We start from the raw sequence: 19,995 nt of genomic DNA, 5'->3' as shown, positions 1-19,995 counted from the left end.
TCGATATCCTAACATCCTTCAGTACCATTGATCTGAACCCTTCCACGGGTATAGGCCTCCTTTAGCTTTTCCAAACAACCATGGCTTTCTTTCTCTCTTCCTCTATTCGCTTCCTGCTATATCTTCTCTTTACCTTTAGGACGCCCTCATCTCCGTTCTCTTGGTCTCTTAGTAATATCAATAAAACTCAATATTCGATATGAAAATAATTTATTTGGCTCATACGGAGGAGTATTCGAAAAAATACATAATAAAATATATTTATTTACAATTCAATACGTTTGGTTCACGTGGCATTGACAAATCCACCGAACGATGTCTTGGTGGATTCGTTTGACACTCATCTGCTGTCACTCCGTAGTTCGGGGAACAGCTCCAGTACGCACAGGTCCAACAGGTTGTACACCAGCTGGAACAAGTTGATATTGTCATCGCAATTCATGAGTCCGTGGGAATATTAGTTTTTTTTTTATTTTATTCTGCACTTCTGTAGAAGAAGTTTACCAATCACATTTATTTTTGTAGTTTTTTCCCTAACCACCTAACTTAGGGTTGCCTGGAAGAGATCGCTTGTTAGCGATAAGGCCGTAGGCTGCTTCCCTTACAATTTGTATGTGTTATGTTATTTGTCTTTCTATAAATGTAACGAACTGTAAATAAATAAATACGACCCTAACGGACCTAAACAACCCCCGAGCAGGCTTAAACACCCCCTTGGGAAAGGTCAAAAGCAAGCCTGAACAGGCTCGTGGCCACCGGGTTCGTTCTACGGTTCAATGTTAGGTTAGTCATTTTGTGTGTACCTACTGCAATTAAATCAATATTGCATCAAGACAAAAGAATACTGTGTGTTTAACGCCCTTTCAATGTAAGTACCGGCAAACTTCTTGAGCATTAAAACAAGGGGGGAAGTTTGCACATCGTACACAGCGCGGGACACAAACGTCATCACGTAGGTATCCTAAAAATCGCCTCTACAAAGACATTTGTTCAAGATGTTTGCCGGTATCTGTAGTATAAAGTATAATCTTGAGTAATATGGACTAGGGCAGGGTCGGATTTCGAACTAGAAAATCGCCGCTGTATCTTATGTACTATAACAATTAATGAAAGCCTGAAATATATATTAAAGAGGAAATTTTCCATTCATTATGGAGTGGTCGTTAAGTGATACCCACATGGACACTCACATTACCAGAACGCTCGAAAATGCGTTGCCGGCCCTTATGAACACATGAAGAAAAATATCTGTTCTCGTCCAATGAGATATTTGATTTGGATTAAATGATAATGAACCTGTTTATTAAGCAACGGGTTCTGCAAAATGTCAAACGCGTTGAGCGCAGCGCGAGGCAGTCCTGGTCCCAAAGCGATGGTTGCGCGTGCGCCGATCGCCGACTCGACTCGAGATCTCGCCGTGAAGCGTTGTTTCACTGCGTCGTTTCTTGGTGATGTGCGCTTACTGAAAAGTATACCTGAAAAGATATATATAGGAAATAAATATATAATAAAGCTTCATTTATGTAGTCGAATTTTATAGCAATTTTTTTTTGTATTTTTATATGGCGGGTGCGTTGCCTGCCTTTGAGGGAGTAGTATACTTTTACTTTGAATAATTGGACACCAGTGGGAGTCGATGCTGATGCTAATGAAATTTTCAATTAATTTATTAAAACAACTATTATATATATTATATTATGATTTTGTTTATTTATTTTAGCATTAATTATTTACATTTAAAAGCATAGCAACGAGAAGTTGAATAAATATTTTATTGAAGTCAGAAAATGTGGTAAAAATGTTGCGTTCCGGCCATGAAAAAACAAATAAGTGGCGCTACAAACTTTTTAGGTCTGGGCCGCAGATTTTTTTTTTAAATCTAAGCCAAAGAGATAGATATAGATAGATTATATCTGAAAGGCCGGCAACGCGCTCGCGAGCTTTCTGGCATTGAGTGTCAATTGGCGGCGGTATAACTTAACAGCAGGTGAGCCTCCTGCCCATTTGCCCTGTTCTATAAAAAAGGCTGACAACGCACTCGCGAGCCCTCTCACGTCGAGAGCGTCTATCGGTGGTGACACTTATAATCAGATTAGCCTCCCCCAGTTTGTTTTCCTGAACAACCCGCCAATTGCTGTCTTACAGCTCCAGCAGATCCTCCACCACTCTGCCAACCAGCGGTACTAGACCGGCTGAACTGAGCTTTCTTTACCGCCCGATCTCGGCCCATACGCTCAAGATACCCCAGCGAACGTAGATGGGCTTGAAGGATACGTTTTGGGCCCAGCAGAGCACCCAAGGTATTGTGATAAAAACAATAGAGGAAGTAGCTCACCGTGCCCCAATCGTATGAGATGAGCGAGCCTCCTCTCACTCAGCAAGTCCGAGAGGCTCCTGTTCAGCGCAAAACAAACTGCTCTGTCCACGAGATCACGGGATATGGAGAGTATATTTCCGACCACGCCCAGTAAGAAGCTGCGCGTTTTTATTACCTTTATCACTGAAATTAAATAATGGCCTTTATACTATATTTGTTCATTACAAAATATTGAAGTGAAACTTCTTTATCGGCGTTGGAAAAAAATTTACCGTCACATTTTTTCTGTTACGCGTCACATTTTTCCGTTACGCGCCATCTTTTTCTTGTCCCTACCACGGTTGATTCGAAGACATTCGAAGCCATTAATAACAAAAATATATAATAACTATAACAATGATAGTAATTCTATTACAATTAATGAAATTCTGTAATAATCTTAGTAGTGATAAGGTAAAATGAAATAATTGATAATAAAAGCCTTTTGTTAAATCTAATTTAACTTTATTTAACCAATTTCTGTAAAGTTGCATTAAGCAGATCATTTTTCGAAAAATAAGTTTCACATACGTGTGTAGTAAACCCACACATTTTTTTAAATAAAATTGTTATAATTAATATATTTTTATTACAATTATAAAATACAAAAGTATTTTTATATTAAGCGATTTCAGTTCCTCATAAAACACGGGGATTTTACACGTTATATATGTGTTTTTTTATCAGTAAAACTTTTTGTGGATATATCCAATGCTTTAATTCTTATGTTTATATCTCTTTTCTAACTTCTACTTTTAGAGATGTATCTGTTTGTTTCCCAAATGAATAAATAAATACTGTGGCATTTATAATGATACATATTTCGATCATATTACAGTTTTCTTAATATTATAAATCCCCTTTGACGAGAAATGTCAAAGGTGAAACGTTTGTACATAACGCGTTATATGATATCCAACAAGCGCGTTATGCGAGAATACTCCTCCAACACGAAACCGATCCGATGTTTTAGTAAAAAAAGGTAGACTATAGATAGTTGGTTGCTGTTACAAAAACAAGCGTCGTTACCATGGTAACAAACCTGGCACGTTTAATCCATGTTTTATAATAGTAGATAAATTTATACTCACATATATACATTAGACATTGCGTGAACCCAACAACGTTTTGCTGATACACCATGTCTCGATCCGAGAGCTGAGGCCGAATATCGAAGTTATTCCCAAAAGTCCGGTTTTTAATATTACGGCCGTTACGTTTTCGAACCACCACTTCCGTCACATTTTCATTCACTTCCAGCGCCTCTTCTACGTCACGGGTACCTTGTTTTCTGAAAAGGAATGTTATATCATTATAATTTACTAATTATATTGTACCGGACACATCTTACTTTACACCAAAAAATACGATACGAGCTAGGGGATCGGATAGAAAATGCCGTGGATTTCTTCAAAGGTTTATTTCTTGGTAATCAACGAGGAATTTATAAACACAAATTAATCGCAGAGATTCACTAATTACACACACAAAACAATCACTAATTACTTCACTTATGCACACTTTATCACTTTATTCGCACTTTATCGCTTCGGTGTTCCGCTCTTGTTATCGCATTCCAAACTAAAGGCCACTTAGTCGCGTTTCGGCTCGCTTATAGATCCCTGGGAATAATTCTAAACAATATTTGAGAACTTTCTAGGTGGGCTTGCTACTGAGTAGCGATTGCATAATTCTAGAACGTCCGCACTCTTTGTCTCTTTCGCACGCTCCGTCCTTGTCGGACGGCGTTCTAGAGTGCTCAGTCTAGTTTCGAGAAAGTTCTGATCTTCTCTCTCTCTCTCTCTCTCTCTCACGTATCATTTCGTCCTTGTCTCACACCTAGTAAGTTCGGTCTAGAATATTCCTTCATCAAAGGGGTATACCTAGGCCTGAAAACGCCTGAAAACGGGTCTCCTGAAAACTGCACCACTCTACTACACATGTTCTGAAACTGACTGAAAAAATGTTTCATTATGGAAATTACAATTTTCTAATATGTGATTGACCCTCTCCTGAAACGGTCAGAAATCATATTACAGCCTGCTGAAAAGTTCTCTAAGTAGTGGAAAAATCTAGAAACATTGCAGTCGACCCGTCTTCGTAACAATATAATCATACAAGGCAAAGTGGCATGTAGAAAACACCTGAGCGCAGACGCACGTTGGCCAACCCTCTGAAGGAGATGGCAGTATGAAACGAAGAATTTATTAATAACATGTGAACGTAACACACACATACTCAAGAAACTGTTGAACAAAGGCTTTGTTCGACACATATTTCTAGGATTTTCTGTTAAACTTATACAAAAAAGTTGTTAAATGAAATAAGTGCTGAATCATCCTAGTTGCCGATGTTATTTACATATACATATGGTACTTAATACCTTCGACGTCAATATAGTCGGAGAATTTTCTAGAAAATATGTATATAGAAAAAATATACAATACTAATAATGTAAATCATTCTCGTCTCCACTTGAACACTAACAATTTCATCAAAATCTGTCCAGCCGTTTAGGAGTTTAATTACGAACACATGCACATAATATTTATATATATATATACCATGCTGTGTAGATAAATAACCTAGTTACCGACTGCAGCGCCATCTGCCGGCTGATTTGTGAATCTACACCATTCAGGGTGCCACCCAAAAATTCATTCAAATCGGTCCAGCGGTTTAGAACGAGTTTATACTCTTATTTTAAGATGTTTTAACATTAGAATTATCTATATAAATATATAAGAATATGTAGATGAAAAATGTATTAAAAATAATCTTTCTAGCTATAAACACGATCTCTTCGGGAGTCTTTGAGTTACGTCAAATCTATTATATGGGCAACCGTAGATAATGTAATTTACCATAGACTATACAAATAAGTGACTAACAAAACTAAAATATCGTAGCTCTTGACCTGTCTAGCAACAATTTACCATTGTTAACTTTGAGGGATAAAATTGTATTGCTCGGAACCGAACCTGGGCGTCGTAACCTCGATAAAAACCAATGAATAATAAGTAAATCGAAAGATCATATTGTTACGAAGACGGGTCGACTTCAATGTTTCTAGATTTTTCCACTAGTTAGAGAACTTTTCAGCAGGCTGTAATATGATTTCTGACCGTTTCAGGAGAGGGTCAATCACATATTAGAAAATTGTAATTTCCATAATGTTACCCCAGTTTTCAGGAAGCTGAAACCTTTTTTCAGTCGGTTTCAGAACATGTGTAGTAGAGTGGTGCAGTTTTCAGGAGACCCGCTTTCAGGCGTTTTCAGGCCTAGGTATACCCCTTTGATGAAGGAATATTCTAGACCAAACTTTCTAAGTGTGAGACAAGGACGAAATGATACGAGAGAGAAAGAGAGAAGATCAGAACTTTCTCGAAACTAGACGAGCACTCTAGAACGCCGTCCGACAAGGACGGAGCGTGCGAAAGAGTGCGGACGTTCTAGAATTGTGCAATCGCTACTCAGTAGCAAGCCCGCCTAGAGAATTCTCGAATATTGTTTAGAATTATTCCCAGGGATATATAAGCGAGCCGAAACGCGACTAGTCATTTAGTTTTGAATGCGACAACAAGAGCGAAACACCGAAGCGATAAAGTGCGAATAAAGTGAATATAAGTGATAAGTACTGTGTGAAGTGTGCTTAAGTGAAGTAATTAGTGACTGTGTTTTTGTGTGTTATAAGTGCATCTCTGCAATTAATTTGTGCCCATAAATTCCTCATTGATTTACCAAGAAATAAACCTTTGAAGAAATCTACAGCATTTTCTATCCGATCCCCTAGCTCGTAACAATATAATTTCTAACTTAGGTTAATGTTTTTAAAAGGTATTATAAAATATGATTTTTGGATTTTTTTTAAACTATTAAAGAACTAAAGTCAGGCAATGCTCAGGTTATCAATCTGAATTACATATTGTACGATAATTATTCTTTTCATGACGCCCACTAAACCCGATAATAACGACCTACATATCGATCAATATTTTGGTTACAAAATAATAAATTAAACGCAACGGACGGTATAAATACAATAACTAAAAGAATACTTACAGCGCCTGATAACGCTCCTTATCAGACGAAATGAGAAAATTCCTCAAAAAACTCTCTAAATGCTGCCCCTTTTCCTTTCTCAACCGATGCGCGACCGACTGATAAATGTTTCCCAGATCGGTGCCCACGTTGAGAGTCGAAGCCTGGACCACGAGCGAGAAATCCGTGTCCACAGTCAGGAACAGGTACAACAATTCACTTGTTTGCAGAAGTGTTATTTGGAGAATTCGCTGAAGGAAATCTTCATATTTGTACCTTAGTGTTTCCAGCGGGCTGTTGTCTCTAAAATTGAAAAAATTTCAAGATTCCTTAACGTTCTTAGATACGTTACTTAGTTTCATCGTCGGACGTCGAGGCAGAATACGATATACCATCCGTATCACCACGATGTTCGCCGTTCCACAACTGAGCGTTTTCTAAGGCAGCTATGTGGAACCAGGTGAAGCATTTCCGAACCTGACTTAGGTTCCTTTAAGAGCGTACCAATTCTTAAAAGGCAACGCACGAGCCCTCTGGCATTGAGTGTCCATGGGCGGCGGTATCACTTAGCATCAGGAGAGCCTTTTTTTGTAATTGAGTCAATTTACTGACGATTTAAGAGTGACGCTTGGAGTGTGGGGTTCGATCCGTATGATGCAATGGAACTATCCAATAAAACCCAACAGCCCCATCTGTCAGCTACGGACGGAAGGCGCGGTAACAGTCTGCTGTTCGAGATCAACTTCTGAGTTGCCCAATTCGGTGCGAAGGTCACAGTGGAGTACTCCACGTGTACTCCTTGCGTCGAGGGTCGGCGTCTAGGTTACACTTCCGAACCCTCTCCGCATTCTCTTTACGTGTTCCACGGGCCGTAACATCAGGACCTGCCCTAACCTAACCATAAATGTCAGCTTTGTATCTCGCAGACCGGACTTACGACTATTAAAGCCTTGACTCGTTGAAGCTATCGCGGAATATGCTAAGTATTGAGAATATCCATAGCTAAATCACCTGCATCATGACCTCACCCCGACTCACACCCTCACCTTCACACCATCAACAACACAGCTGAATTAAGTATAACTTAGTTAAACTTACTTACTAAAGTTACTTCTTGGTATATCTTATGTATTCCATCTTTGGTTATTTTTGGTATAATTGTTTTTAGTTATTTACAATTTATAAGGTCGGCAACGCACTCGCGAACCCTCTGGCATTGAGTGTCCATGGGCGGCGCTATCACTAAACATCAGGTGAGCCTGCTGCCGGTTTGCTCCGATTTATAAAAAAAAAGTTATTTTTGGTTTAGTAAGTACCTTCTAGAAGGCAAAGGCAGATGCGCCAGCAGTCTGTCTCCATGAAACTCCTGCAGTTTACTCCTCAATAAGTGGAAGTCGTGTTCAGTTCTGTCCACAGTGAAGAAATTAGCAGTTTCTCCCGGTCTCATCTGATGTACTGCGACTCTGAACACTCTTACTGGGCCGCGACGGGGCGGGGCTTGCTGTAATTTTAGTGAAAGGTGAAGGATACTATTGTGAGGAAACCGGTCTGCCTTAGACCCAAAAGGCGACGACATGTGTCAGGCACAGAAGGCTGTTTGCCTACTTGCCTATTAGATGGACAAAATATAATAAAACAGATTCATAAATCTGAGGCCCAGTCCCGGACTGGGACTAAAAAGGTTAAAAATTTCAAAAACTTACCAGTCTAGTCTCAACATTAGTTAGCACCACCTTATAGGTGCTAAGGTCCTGGTCTCCGAGCCTGTCTTCCGTAGCCAGAGAGTCAAAATACTTCAAAATATCGACATTCTCCAGTGCCTCATCGGGTAAGCTCGACTCCAGAACCTGCCCATCATTCTGCGAGCGAAGTACGTTGCGGATTTTGGTGTCGAGTTTCACAGATTTTTCTTGAGACCTGAAATATTACACATTAAATTTAATAATAATAATAATAAAAGGCTTTATTGCTGTAAAATACTAAAATAAAAAATGTGTGTGTGTGCGTGTGTGTCAGCTACGACGCACGATTGGAGTTTACTCCTTACGAACTGTAATTATGATATATATCGAATATAAAAAAGGGTAAATCAACGCATCTGCTAAAATGATAAGAGAAACAAACATATATCTGTAATTATTCGGATTATTTATATCACTTCAATAAAGCGTATTACATAAAGTATGTTACAAAACCATATAAATAATAATAATAATAATAATTGTGTTCAATTTATACAAATCCAATTTTAGAGAGAGAATGAGTTCAATCCTACAGATATATATGTTTGTCTCTTTTCGTGTTACACTTGATTTTACTCCTCATAAAATTTCCGTACCGGGCCTTATAACTCAAATAGTTTCTTAAGGAGTAAACTCAAATAGTTTCTTAAGGAGTAAACTCAAATCGTTTCTTAAGGAGTAAACTCAAATCGTTTCTTAATGAGTAAACTCAAATCGTTTCTTAAGGAGTAAACTCAAATCGTTTCTTAAGGAGTAAACTCAAATCGTTTCTTAATGAGTAAACTCAAATCGTTTCTTAATGAGTAAACTCAAATCGTTTCTTAAGGAGTAAACTCAAATCGTTTCTTAAGGAGTAAACTCAAATCGTTTCTTAAGGAGTAAACTCAAATCGTTTCTTAATGAGTAAACTCAAATCGTTTCTTAAGGAGTAAACTCAAATCGTTTCTTAAGGAGTAAACTCAAATCGTTTCTTAAGGAGTAAACTCAAATCGTTTCTTAAGGAGTAAACTCAAATCGTTTCTTAAGGAGTAAACTCAAATCGTTTCTTAAGGAGTAAACTCAAATCGTTTCTTAATGAGTAAACTCAAATCGTTTCTTAAGGAGTAAACTCAAATCGTTTCTTAATGAGTAAACTCAAATCGTTTCTTAATGAGTAAACTCAAATCGTTTCTTAATGAGTAAACTCAAATCGTTTCTTAAGGAGTAAACTCAAATCGTTTCTTAATGAGTAAACTCAAATCGTTTCTTAATGAGTGGGTCATTTTTACAAACTGCCAGGCGAAATTCGATAATTATAACTAAATAATTTAAAAGCCCTAGTTAAACGTAAATTAATCAATAAAGCTTTTTATAAATTTAACGAATATTCAAATTATCCTAATCCTTGGTATTGCTTTGCTCCAGTTCAAACAATTTGAATGTCTCAATACTTGGCGATAAAAAGAGTGGCAGAAAGTTTCCTGCCAGTTCTTCTTACCCGCTCTACGCCCTTGACTTGCGAACTGGTAGTAAATGTAAATTTACAATTAATTTAATTTCTTTTATGACGTTCATAAGTGTATTTGTTTTCCTACACGAATAAAGATATTTTGAGTTTGAGTTTAACATACAATTAGTAGAAGTAGGGTTGCGACTAACAAAAACCCAACTTGACGTAATGAAGGGTTCTTAAATATGATCTTATACAATAGGTGGGCAACGGAACGAGCCGAGGACGCCCAAAAATCGCAACCCATTTTTAGCGAGTACGTTGCCGGCTTTTGATTCCTCATTCCTTGCGAAATATGCCCTTTTTTGGTCGTACTAAAACATCAAGATATAAAACATGTGTATACCTTTTCGTCAATTGTTTGTGATATCCCGTGGGAATCCTCGGTCCAATTAATAATCTGTAGAACTGAAACAATTTTGACATTTTTAAACCTTAAATAATGAACAGTTAAAAGAAATTCGTACATCAGAGTAGACAAGTCGAGAATCTCATAAAATATATAATAATATAACCGTCTTAATTTAATATATATCTATAATATATAAGAGCAGACTTGGTCAAGTGGCTTGAGGGTTCGAACTCCGGCTCGTCAAGACCAAAAAGTCGACGGCGTGTGTCAGGCACAAAAGGCCGATTACGGGGCCTGTAGATCCACCGGTTTTTTTTAATAAAATACTTATAAGTCCCACCAGCAATGCATGGAGACTTAAAAAACTACTAAAGTGAAATTTGATGAAATTTGGTGAGTCGCTAAATTTAATGTCTCACTTTCAGAGTAAAAAACGTCAAATATTATTCCAATTTTAAATAATCACATACTACACAGTATAGAGCTCAAACTGACAACCTCCTTTTTGTAGTCAGTTAAAAAATATACCACAGCACAATATACCAATTTTTCAACAACAATATTAACAAATAGTGTCAAAGTGTGTTTTTTTTATTGGCTAGGGGGCTACAAACTAGCTTCCGGGACACCCAAAAAGGGCAGTCAAATAGGCGTTCGAGGGTATCGAACACACCCAGTGTTGCCAGCCTTTAAAAGAGGAGTGTACTCTTTCTTAAAACAATTGAAGATCCGCCACTGGCAGTCGATTCCACAGTTCGCTAGTCCGCAAAGGAAAGTATCTTGTGAAGTGGACCGTGGAAGTTTCGCAACCATCACGGCGAAGCTGAATTATAAAGTATATAATACCTCTTCACTGTGCAAAAACTTGGGCATGAGAACTTTCTCCAGCATCGCGTGAGACTGATGAGCCGCCTGGTACAACGCTCGACTCGTTTGTAAACTGAAACACCAACAAATACACATAAAGAATATTATGAATACGAAATAAACACGTCGAGGAGACTTTTAAAAAACGCACACACAGAACAGATAACTCAACAAATAATTATTAATTAGAATAAAAAATCGTATATTATTTAGATAACGATAACAATGGGATTTTAATTGTTGAATTAAAGAAAATTATTAATAAACACAAAATAAATAAACTTGACCTAGTTATGTATAGATATAGTTAAATGCAGAGAGCCTGGGTTTCATGCTGTGGAAGCCATTAAAATGGCTGTCGTTTGTACGTACGATGTACGTACGATGCACGATACGATTGTACGTACGATTGTACGCCTATCTCAATAAAAATCCAAAAATTCTGACCCATGTTACAATTTTGATCGATCAAAAACGTTAATCTATGTCAAAAATTCAAGCCCAAAATAATTTCCACACTTCTAAAAATTAAAAATAAATAAATCAGTGGCTACAACCTTTTTAGGTCTGGGCCTCAGATTTCTGTATCAGTTTCAATCATCATGTGATCATCCTCTTGTGCCTGACACACACTGTCGACTTTTTGAGTTTAAGGCAAGTGAATATTAAATGCTAACATTGAAATAAAGTACATTGGTGCAGCCGGGGATCGAACCTACGACCTCAGGGATAATTATTACACATTTAAACATTCCATAACGTACCGTTTGATGCAATCGACGCCCGTGTCCAGCAAATCTCTTAGCTCTCTCTCTAACGCATCGGGGAGAGACACGCACGGAAGCGAGACGCCAATATACCGGAGATATAGCTCTTTCGCCTCAAGATGGAGTTGCGCTTGCTCTTTGGCGGATAAATCCGGATTTAGGATTCTTGTTTGAAATGATTCTGAAAAATTAATTAATATTGTATTATTCATGAATTTTTGGTTTAGATTATCATTGGTATGTAAAACATATGGGCGACAACAATCGTACAGTTTTTTTTTTAAGTAAAAAATTTCATAGTTTATTTATCTTACAATTTTTATGGGAATTAATGTTTTATAGAAGAATTATTGTTGCAATTGCTTGATATCATTGTGATTCGAAACTGGACCATAAAAACAGTGTCACAGAGATTTTTTCATTTCTATTCAAGCTCTTGATAGCAAATATCAATTAAGACATTAAATTTTTTTATAAATATTGACGTTAATATGTGTATCATAATTTTTACATGATTTAAGTGAATTATGAATGTTATTTTTAGCATTTTGTAATACAAATAATAAAGATTTATTTAAGTTCACCGTAACATAATGCTATATCAACATTATATGTTACAAGATATCTTTTCTAAAATATATATAAAAATTACTAGCAAAACATCGGATTAGCTATCAAATAGGCCTTACTGATATCTTTATAGAAGTGCAGCACATGTATAGTACCACTCGTCTTCAAATGTTGCATGAAGGCGTAAAAGTGTTCAGGTTCTTGAACCAGTAATTCCAACTCTATACGCAACAAACGCGGACGCTGAGCGTACACGGACTCCGTCTGGCGTACGAATGTTTCTAAAAAATCTACCTAAAATTACAAAATTTATATTTAAAATCAAAGCATTTGTTATACATTATTATATCCCAACATCAAAAAAGGGGTAAAAGTGTCGACTGATAACTGAAGTAGAAAAGTGAGCGGTCATAAATAATACAACTTAATTTGGCTATTAAATGCCTACTTCTATTAAAGCTATAAAATGATAATATAACTGTCGCATGTAATATAATTGTATAATTAATTTTTAACTAATTACAATGTATTACTCACTTTATAATTAGGTGTAGCTGGCAACGGCGCCATAGTTTCATTGCCAGTCGCTAAAATTATCAATGTGTTGAGTATATATGGGTCCGCCAGAACATCTGTGAGTGATAAAAGGACCCACCCAGCAAAAATTTCGCGAATTAATACTTTAAATACTCTGTAAGCGAGAAAAGTTTTCTTTGTTTTAAATGAATAATTTCATTTTTATTATAATTAATAGCTTTATCTATTAGAAAATGTAAATTGGACATAAATGAAATTAAAAGTTCAGAAATATTATTACATAATTACAATGCAACTTACGAATTCTGTATTTCATTATTTCTCGCCAAATACGGCAACAAGGCCTCAGTCATACAACGCAAGTATCTTAACTCTGCATTTCTATTACTGGCCGCAACATGTAGACAAGGCCTCACACCTGATGTAACTACACTGTAGTGCCTCAAAGCACATGGCACAAGACGTTCAGATATTAATTTGGCATAATTTATCTGAAAAATAAACACTTAAATGTTGTGGCTTAAGTAAGTACGCTATGGTGTTTCCATTTATAAGTAATTAAGAAAAACCAAATTAGATGATAATCAATATGTCTTTAATTTGTAAATATAATCAAATCATTCTGCTTTGATTGTACTTCTTTAGTACTTAATATGATATTATAAATTAATTTTAAACTTACTTTCAAAGCTCTCCTTAGTAGTGAGGCGGAAGCATATCTGAGCTGATACCTTAACTCATCCACAAAGAATGGTTGTAAAGTTATCTTAGTATACCAGGAATTAATGAATTGTTCTAAAATTGTATTGTAAAACTGTAAATATACCAATTATTTGATTATTGGATTAATTATTTTATATACCTTAGTTATTAAATATTTTATTAGAAGAATTTTCATTTTAAATGAAAATTAAAATTAAAAACTTCTTCTAATAAAATATAACTTACATCTTCAATGGCTTGATCCAATTGTTTATGTATTTGTAACCCTCTCCATGGCTCGGCAGATATCTGAGGATCATGACGATTGCAATCCCGAGACCCACATGTAATACAGCTCTATAAAAAAAAATATGATGTCAAATGATATTTAAACTGTAAACTGTTTATTATCTTGAATTAATAATAGGTATATTGACATAATTAAAACAATGAGTACTTTACATAACACCTTTTCAAATTGTTAATAAAAACAATTAATGATTTATTAAATACCGAATATATTTATCACTGTTAATTAGTCACAATCATTGCATATCGAGGTTTCCATAATAAGCAAAATATAAGGTCATTTTTATAAAACTTATTACCTGCTTTAAAGCTTCCTGATTCTTTGGAGATTTTTTAATAAAATGGCACGTAATTTGTTCCGCACAGTTTCGTAAAACATTTGTCGTTAAGCAATAATAACAAGCCAAACATCCCAGTCCATAGCTCACTAATATTGTGATTAAGTGTAATCTGAAAAATTCATTATAAATGATTGCTACACGTTACACTATACTTAAATACGTATTATGTGTCGAAATACCTGTAATAATATAAAACAGCCAATAAACCCACAAGAATTCCTGCGTAAATAATAAAATTTTGATTACGAATTTTCCTTAAAAACTCTTTTTGACATCTTTCAGTCATGGCTAGACGAACAATGACGTATTTTTTGACATATTAATAAAAGAATGACGTTAAACCAAGAGACATGACGCTTTAATCTCATTGAACACAGAATATATATGTATACGGTACTCTGTCGGTATGGATGGTCTACGAAGTGAGCGAAACGAAGCGAAAGTTGCATCAAATTCTTGGAAATTAGCCCGGGCCAATTAAGTAAAAAAACATGAGCGAAGCTACTAGAATTACCATCAAGCTGAAACTGAGTAAACTTGATCAAATCACAATTCAAAACAACTTTACAAAATTTTCAATGGAATTTTTTTATGGGTTTTTCGCGATTTTCTTCAAAACACCAAGTTTAATTGTAAAATAACTAAAATTTTAAGTAAAACAACAGTCTTTAAAATGTTTGAAAAGCAAGATTTAGTTCAATGTGCTGAAGTTTTCAACAAAAAGTAATTCAACGCCACAAGAAGTTATTACCAACGGAATTTGCTTTCTTCTTCGTATTTACGGAGCTCCTATAAAAACTACCTGCTTAGATAAGTATTGATACGCATTTTTTGTTAAAAACACTTGGAATAAAAAACAAGTACAATAAGCTTGTCTTCCTCCAACCTCAGTCGCTGCTCATCAACATCTTTTTCGGGTATATTATCAAGTTCAAACGTGGATTGGTTTTCAGCTGGACCCAAACGATTAGGGTTGCAAGTAGGTCGAAAATGCATTGGATAATGTGTAGATGGACCGGACTAAATGTATATTGAGCATGTTTCAGGTCACTATACTATGTTTATTTCTGTTTCTTTACAATAAAAATACTTGTGATATTTAGAAAGATATTATATAGATACTGCATTAATAGCCTCTGTATGAGGCCTCTGAAAAGTCCCACCCTTAGTTTTTTTATATAATGGCAATAGGTTTAATTTTATGCCAGTTTCAACTCATCCTTATTTTCATTGAACGCAAAATTTACAACAATGTTGCCATACACACAATAAGTAATCCACAGATAAAGTAATCTGTGATAAGTACATTGTTTATGATATATACGTTATTTATTAATTAACATTATTTATTTATGTATTAAATTTCTATGGAATTCCAAATGATAAAGGTTTATAAGATAATTTATTTAATGTAATATTTATTTTAATTTTCGGTTCTTGATATTTCTGAACGAAATATGGCAAGAAATAAGGTTACTTTTTGCATCTTGAGAATATTAAACAATATTTAATTATTTATGGTGTGTACGAATATTGAATTACATATTTTGTTATAATAATTAAATATTTTGTTTTCGTATTATGTAACAAAGATGTCATGTTTAATTTTTAAATTACTTACTGAAAATCATATTATTTCTTCTGTTACAAGATATGTTAGAAAAAACATTATTTTTAACATTCAGTTTTAAATTTAGTCAAAAAATCACGAAAATACAGATAGTTTCAATATTTTAAGGTCTTGAGAGTTGAGACTTGTGCCTTATCATGTTTGTGTAGTTCAGAGTTCATTATTATCTTAACATGTCTTCTTTATCAGCATTAAAACTCAGTTTTAGTACACACTTATCTTAGAATTTTCATTTGAGTGTGTTGTATCATAATGTCAGATTTTTAAATTAAATAGCGTGTACCTGTTTAAATAATTTGGTGGACTCAGTTTCCACACTTAGACTCTTACTAGGTCTGTTGTGTGTGTGTTTAAATAATTTATGTTATTCATACTTTTTTTTAAAAATCATGTAGTAAGAGAAGTAAGTATTATACATTAAACTAAAGTAAAGGATTCATTGTTTTCAGAAATAATGACACTCCAAAGATGTCTCTATCAAGTTTCAAAACAGATATCACAGCAATTTATTCTTCAACCAAGTGTTAGGCAGGTGTTTTGTAAAATCAACTATAAATACAGTACTAATGCTGAAAAAAAGTTCTCTGACCGACATGAATGGGTGCTTGTTGACAAAGAGAATATTGGAACAGTAGGAATAAGTAAATATGCTCAAGAATCTCTTGGAGATGTTGTGTTTGCCCAGTTACCTGATCCGGGAATGCAATTAAACGTTGGGGATGAGTGTGGTGCTCTAGAAAGTGTTAAGGCTGCTAGTGAAATATATTCTCCTGTCAGTGGAACTGTTACAGAGAAGAATAAGGAGGTGGAAAAGAAACCCGGGCTTATAAATAGTTCTTACTATGATAAAGGATGGCTATTTAAACTTAAACTTTCAAAACCAGAACAATTAAATAATCTAATGAATGAGAAGCAATATGAAGAATTTTTGAAGACAGATGCTGAAAAAGATCACACTTAAAATGTATGCTACTCACTACCTTTTATTTATAATTTAAATCAAAAATTTTGTTATATAGTTTAGCTGTTATAAAAATAATTTGAATTGCTGTTATTTACGATGTGTAAACTTTTACTTGGTTGGTGTTATGTACATAGTGAAAGCTTTAATAAATAATGGAGTTCATGTGATATAAATTTAATAAACAATTCCTTATCCGATTTTAATACGTTTTCTTAGTCCCGGTAATACACTTGAAAGCTCACGATGCCTGGAGCAACTTGGTACAGTGTTTTTATTCTATGCAAACATATTTAATCTACAAACTATGTCAATGTAATTTACGGACGGAACGTCAATGTCTACTATCAGATGATAAACAGAAATGACAGACGACAGTGCATTAAATGCCATACAGGACAGACAATTTCATGCCTATATCAGATTATTTTTATTTACAATGGAAAGACCCAGCGTTGGGTGTGTAGTTTCACTTTTAATTTGTAAAATTCGTTTTTAGCGAACATTTATTTTCATAAACATTTAAATTGTAGTGTAGTAAAGTGAAAATGATATTTCTGGCTTTAATCAAATAAATCGTTTAAGTGTTTCAAACAATAAGAAATTTGTAGCTTTCTAAATTAATTTTACACTTTATTGTTTTTAATTGAGAGCTGTTTCAAATATTAAGCGATCCGAATAAAATAAACACGTTTATTATTCAATTATTATGTTTTCAAAAATCAGTTTGAGTGATGAGGTTTTGTGAAGTATGGATTTTGTTTGATACGAATTATTAATCAACAATGTCATCACCTTGTCCGAAGAATGGAATACGTTTGAACGAAGCCTTAGACAATATCCAGCTTGCTTATAATCCTATTACCAAACAGCTACATTTTGTGAGCCCCAGGATTGAGAAACCAATAGTTGACGAGGATGTTGATAAATTAAGTAAAAAAAGTAGCTTCAGTGATGAAGGAAATTTCTCAATATCTACTTGTGAAAAGAGTGATACTAGTGATTCCCCAAAGAGTACTCTTCAATGGGGTGGAAGTATAAGTGGACATAAGCGGGGTAAAGATGGTGGTTCATTCTCAAGCACTATTTCAAGTCTGTCGGAATGCTCCCTTGGCTCCAGTGGATCAAAAGAAGATGAACTACCCGATTTGACCAATTCAGAACATGCTAAATTGAAGAAAAAAGGACTTTCAGGATTTTTTAGCAGGTAAGTTTTTTTAATATGTATGTTTCTAATTAAACTAAACAAATATCTTACAAAATACTTATTATTTTGCAACAAATATATAAAAAGTTATGTTAACTTTTCATAATTTACTTTATTCTACCAAACGAATATATGTTTATTGTATTAAAATCTCATAACAAAATAAAATACATGTCTGTGTTATTCAACATTATATTTTTTTAAAATAAAATATTTTTTTAAGTATACAGTCTTTAAGTACATTATTTATAGTAACCATAAATATTTATTAAATATTTTTGTAATAAATGCAACCCAAGGTATTCTTAAATTTATTTTCCATACTTATTGGCTTCAATACCAAGTAAGTTACAAGATAAATCAAATAAAGCCTTCTGGTGCGTTTCATTTTTTGAAAAACGGTTACTAAAGCCTTCTTTACAGTTACTTATATACATTCCTCCTTTCTTAATGATGTCTCTGTCAAAGCAGGTAAACAGTATTGATATAGCACCTTTTTCTGGTGTTTTAAAAAATAGCCGCCTGGCCCATGGAAGCTTTCCAAAGCTACTGTGTTCAAACAAGTCTGTATCAACAATACCTGGGTGTACAGAAAAGCACTTTACAGGAACATCTTTGTCTTCCAATAAACTGTTCACATATCTTGCAGTCATAAGCTGAAACAATGCAGTTAATATAATGGTCACATTGGAAACTATGAAAATTATTAAATATCTTAACTATAAGTACCTGAGCTAATTTCGATTGTGCATATGCAGCTGTTGTGTCATAGTGTTCTTTCATATTAATGTCATCAAAATAGATTTTCCCTGGAAAATGTCCACATGATGTTACATTAACCACTCTTGACGGCTCTTCAATTGTCCCTGCTCGTTTTAGTGCTGGTAACAGCAGATGTATCAAATAAAAATGACTTAAATGGTTGACAGCAAATTGGGTTTCAAAGCCATCCTCAGTTAATTTATAGTCACCGAACATAATTCCTGCATTGTTCACTAGTACATGTATCTCAGGAAATTTCTTTAAGACATTCTCAGCAAAATGTTTGACGGAATTCAATGACTGTAGATCCAGTTGAAAAGCGTGTAACTTATCTCCGTTTTGCATTGAATTTGCAAGTTTTTTCGCTGACTCTGTATTTCTCACGCCCATTATTACGATCATGTTGGCTTTAAGCATTCCTCGAACGACTTCACTTCCTATACCGCGAGCGCCTCCAGTTATAACGGCAATCCTGTCTTTTGCATCTGGCAATGTTATTTTGTTTTGCCAGACGCTAACCCAATCGTCGATTAATCCACCAGCACCTGCTCCTTGCATATCTAGAGCATAACGTAGTTCACTGAGTATGTGTTTTATAGGTTTATGCCTGTTAACGTACCAGTAAATAGCGGCAGCGGCGGTTATCACCGCGGTGGCGATGTACAAAGCCATTGGAGGTTATGTTCGATGCTTCGATGCGATGCGGACGGAACCCTGGCTTTCACTGACTTTAAATCCTCATCGCTTTCTCTAAACGCGCTGTTTACGTACGGTGTACCGTTAGTCCTGTCTGTGGGTAGCCGATGTTAACTGTTTATAAAAAAAAACTGATACATACGGTTCAATAGTCGAGCGCTAATAAACAGTAGAACAGGTTCTGTGTTAGGCTAATAACTGGTACGGGTTGGTTCGTAATATTTATTTTGTAGACAATACATGACGCGTGGAATGTTGACGGGAAACCTCAAGGACTTTGTACTTGAAATGCGGCGCATGCGCAGTCCACGCTTACGTCATGTCTGTCGTCCCGGCGACCGCGATTTGACACGATAAGTACGCGATCATCAAAACAATAATATTATGTTTTATTTAACCATATGCATACATAATAATTTATTTAATTGAAATTGCCAGAGAACGGCTAATGTATCCGATTATTATTGATTAATTTTTAATAAAACAAATTCGAATTAAATCAGAATTATTTACTCTCGAATTTATCATTTCTCTAGTTGAAATAAGTTAACTTTACATTTTGATTTTTGTTTATATAACTAAAAATATTATTGGGAGATAAGAGCATCTAAAATATTTTATAAGTATAACTTATCTATAATCTGCTAGGTCAAATAGATACTACTC

The 19,995-nt window shown here is 34.9% G+C and overlaps 4 protein-coding genes across 9 annotated transcripts in view; 2 read left to right on the top strand and 2 right to left on the bottom strand.

The window, feature by feature from the left end:
• Window positions 1–193: 193 nt before the first annotated feature.
• LOC123710095 (sorting nexin-14-like) lies at window positions 194–14,360 on the bottom strand. Of its 2 annotated transcripts, XM_045661794.1 has the most exons (17): window positions 14,253–14,360; window positions 14,032–14,182; window positions 13,670–13,780; window positions 13,404–13,535; window positions 13,022–13,212; window positions 12,722–12,875; window positions 12,304–12,478; window positions 11,612–11,795; window positions 10,827–10,920; window positions 9,975–10,036; window positions 8,101–8,314; window positions 7,714–7,898; window positions 6,419–6,700; window positions 3,448–3,647; window positions 2,336–2,500; window positions 1,297–1,475; window positions 194–409 (listed from the first exon to the last, which is right to left on the bottom strand). In XM_045661794.1, the coding sequence occupies exons 1-17, from the start codon at window positions 14,357–14,359 to the stop codon at window positions 341–343; spliced, it is 2,655 nt and encodes an 884-aa protein (XP_045517750.1). In that variant the 5' UTR covers window position 14,360; the 3' UTR covers window positions 194–340. The 2 variants fall into 2 exon arrangements, with proteins under 2 accessions (XP_045517750.1, XP_045517751.1); XM_045661795.1 differs by lacking the exons at window positions 13,404–13,535; window positions 13,670–13,780; window positions 14,032–14,182; window positions 14,253–14,360 and having other exon boundaries at window positions 12,722–12,816; window positions 13,022–13,170.
• Window positions 14,361–15,441: 1,081 nt separating this feature from the next.
• LOC123710491 (glycine cleavage system H protein, mitochondrial) lies at window positions 15,442–16,866 on the top strand. Of its 4 annotated transcripts, none has more exons than XM_045662461.1 (2): window positions 15,442–15,461; window positions 16,153–16,866. In XM_045662461.1, the coding sequence occupies exon 2, from the start codon at window positions 16,158–16,160 to the stop codon at window positions 16,662–16,664; it is 507 nt and encodes a 168-aa protein (XP_045518417.1). In that variant the 5' UTR covers window positions 15,442–15,461; window positions 16,153–16,157; the 3' UTR covers window positions 16,665–16,866. The 4 variants fall into 4 exon arrangements, with proteins under 4 accessions (XP_045518417.1, XP_045518415.1, XP_045518416.1 ...); XM_045662459.1 differs by lacking the exon at window positions 15,442–15,461 and adding an exon at window positions 15,500–15,593; XM_045662460.1 differs by lacking the exon at window positions 15,442–15,461 and adding an exon at window positions 15,593–15,616.
• A 139-nt stretch (window positions 16,867–17,005) lies between these two features.
• Window positions 17,006–19,995, top strand: part of LOC123710489 (TBC1 domain family member 12-like) — a 44,806-nt gene continuing 41,816 nt past the window's right edge. Inside the window, exon 1 of one of the 2 annotated variants that reach the window (XM_045662456.1) lies at window positions 17,006–17,871. In XM_045662456.1, coding sequence (XP_045518412.1) covers window positions 17,450–17,871 — 422 coding nt within the window. In that variant the 5' untranslated portion in view covers window positions 17,006–17,449. The remainder of the gene's footprint in view (window positions 17,872–19,995) is intronic. The other variant, XM_045662455.1, reaches the window with a different exon arrangement.
• Window positions 18,119–19,658, bottom strand: LOC123710490 (retinol dehydrogenase 11-like). Its single transcript, XM_045662457.1, has 2 exons — window positions 18,601–19,658; window positions 18,119–18,527 (listed from the first exon to the last, which is right to left on the bottom strand). The coding sequence occupies exons 1-2, from the start codon at window positions 19,303–19,305 to the stop codon at window positions 18,183–18,185; spliced, it is 1,050 nt and encodes a 349-aa protein (XP_045518413.1). The 5' UTR covers window positions 19,306–19,658; the 3' UTR covers window positions 18,119–18,182.

This window comes from Pieris brassicae, chromosome 5, assembly GCF_905147105.1.
Source record: "Pieris brassicae chromosome 5, ilPieBrab1.1, whole genome shotgun sequence".
Classification (NCBI taxonomy): domain Eukaryota; kingdom Metazoa; phylum Arthropoda; class Insecta; order Lepidoptera; family Pieridae; genus Pieris; species Pieris brassicae.
The sequence above is the reverse complement of the archived record's forward strand: the minus strand, read 5'-3'. Positions and strand labels throughout refer to the sequence as shown.